The sequence below is a fragment of the Octopus bimaculoides genome, chromosome 16 (assembly GCF_001194135.2).
Source record: "Octopus bimaculoides isolate UCB-OBI-ISO-001 chromosome 16, ASM119413v2, whole genome shotgun sequence".
NCBI lineage: Eukaryota > Metazoa > Mollusca > Cephalopoda > Octopoda > Octopodidae > Octopus > Octopus bimaculoides.
In genome coordinates, this window is record NC_068996.1 from 37,843,542 (window position 1) to 37,845,535 (window position 1,994).

Here is a 1,994-nt window from a genome sequence, read left to right on the forward strand (position 1 = left end):
TATACATATATATGACGGACTTCTTTCAGTTTCCGTCTACCAAATCCACTCACAAGGCTTTGGTCAGCCCGAGACTATAGTAGAAGACATTTGCCCAAGGTGCCATGTTGTGGGAATGAACCCGGAACCATGTGGTTGGTAAGCAAGCTACTTACCACACAGCCACTCCTGCGCCTATGTAGCTTCTCAATTTGGAACTTTATTTGCATTTTAAGCAACATTAGTTGCTAATAGTGAGCTGTATAAAAACTATCCGTTTCACAGATTTTTTTGCAATTTCAATTTGGGGGAAAATGTGTAACCCTCAATGTCAATAAATTGTTATTGTATCTTACTGTATACTGTCCACTTTTTGTTCTCTATATTGACTGCCTACTGCTTGAAGCTTACAAACTTCCTACTTTTGGATCCCTGAACCATATTTATATATGGGATAGAACTTTCCTTAACCATCAACATAAACTTTCTCACTCACATCACCTGGATCTTCTGAAAATGTAACTTCCCAGATAAAGTGCACTTCATATTCAAGGTTCTGATGAAGCTATTGGATGTTATGCTGATACTCAACTAAGAGTTCACCACATCTTATAGCAGAAACAGCTGTAAGCTAATGAAGTTCAATACATAACATTTGGTTTTTCTGATGTTTTTATTACCACTCTATATTCATATATTACTATGTTCTGGACCGTACATATATTGAGTTCTACACCAGATTATTAGTCTTGCTAAGTCTAAGCAAAATATCATATATATTAAGGCAATTATTTCTAAATATTTTTTTTATATAAATTTCAGCAAAAACTGATGATTCCACTTCAACAACAACTACTACTACAACCACAACCACAGCTTCTACTGGAGAACAAGTATCTGAACCAAAGGAATGTGAAAAACCACCAACTTCTGACATTGAAGATTCTTCTGATTCTGCTGCTGCATCTGAAGAAACCAAAGATGTAAATGCAGTAGCAGAGACTGAAGTAGTTGATGCAGAACAAAGCAAAACAACTGATTCTAGTAAGCCTGAAGAATCTACAAAACAAACATCTGGTTCTTTGGATCAAGTAGAATCAGCTGTCGAGTCAGATTTATCTGACCAACAGCAGAATTTAGACTCTAAACCCGGCTCACTTGACCAGTCACAAGATAAGGCAGAATCCATTGGAGACACTGAGTCTCTGGAGAAAACAGAATCATCATCTAAAACCAAATCTGCTAATGAATCAGAATCTTCTGAACAAGCAACTTCTCTGAAAGATTCAAGTTCACTGGATAAATCTAGTCTGTATGAGGAGACCAGTACAGACTCCAAAACACATGGGGAAGATTCTGTAAGTTTAAAATATCATTTTTCAATATTTTCTTAATCATTTTCCATTGCAGGAAATCCTTAATTATGATTGTAGATTTATCTTTCTTTTTCTCTCAGAAAATGCTGGTGCAACTGAAGACTATTGATCTTAGTCCTCTCTTATTAAAACTAATTTCCACTACTACTCATCAGATCCACATATGGAAATACTAAGATTTTCTTATTATTTCTGCTAATGTTGTTCTTGTGGATGTTATTTTTGTTCTCAAATGTACTGTTGTATACAATGACGCAATGGTATTTCTCTTTTATTTCATGTATCTTGTTCCAGAAACAAAAAAGTTTATCCAGCTATCTCTATAGTTTAATTTCTTTTTGTGTTTCTTCAGTTTATTTTTGGTTTGTTTTTATTTGTAGATATACATTTTCCATTGATTAAAAATGATATATTTTATAGGTTTTTTTTTATATAACTACACTGATAGTAGAAGACTTAAAGAACAAGAAAAATTGGTTTCCTAGTTTTAATCATAATAATTATTAAGGACAGCAAGAATACTGAAGTTGCCAGTAAAAGGAAGTGTTGATAAGTTATAAAGAAAGGCTTTGTGGAAAACAAGACAGATGAGTAGGTGTGTGTGTGTATTATAATCTTATGTAGATCGGAAGAGCACAC

General features: G+C 33.9%; 1 protein-coding gene across 7 annotated transcripts in view; it reads left to right on the plus strand.

Moving 5' to 3' along the window:
* LOC106881394 (F-BAR and double SH3 domains protein 2) overlaps window positions 1–1,994 on the plus strand; it is a 286,511-nt gene that overhangs the window by 174,120 nt on the left and 110,397 nt on the right. For 5 of the 7 annotated variants that reach the window (XM_052973716.1, XM_052973713.1, XM_052973712.1 and 2 more), the window contains one exon: window positions 802–1,337. In XM_052973716.1, the coding sequence (XP_052829676.1) occupies window positions 802–1,337 (536 nt within the window). Of the gene's footprint in view, window positions 1–801; window positions 1,338–1,994 lie in introns of those variants that run through there. The other 2 variants (XR_008265738.1, XR_008265739.1) reach the window with 1 other exon arrangement.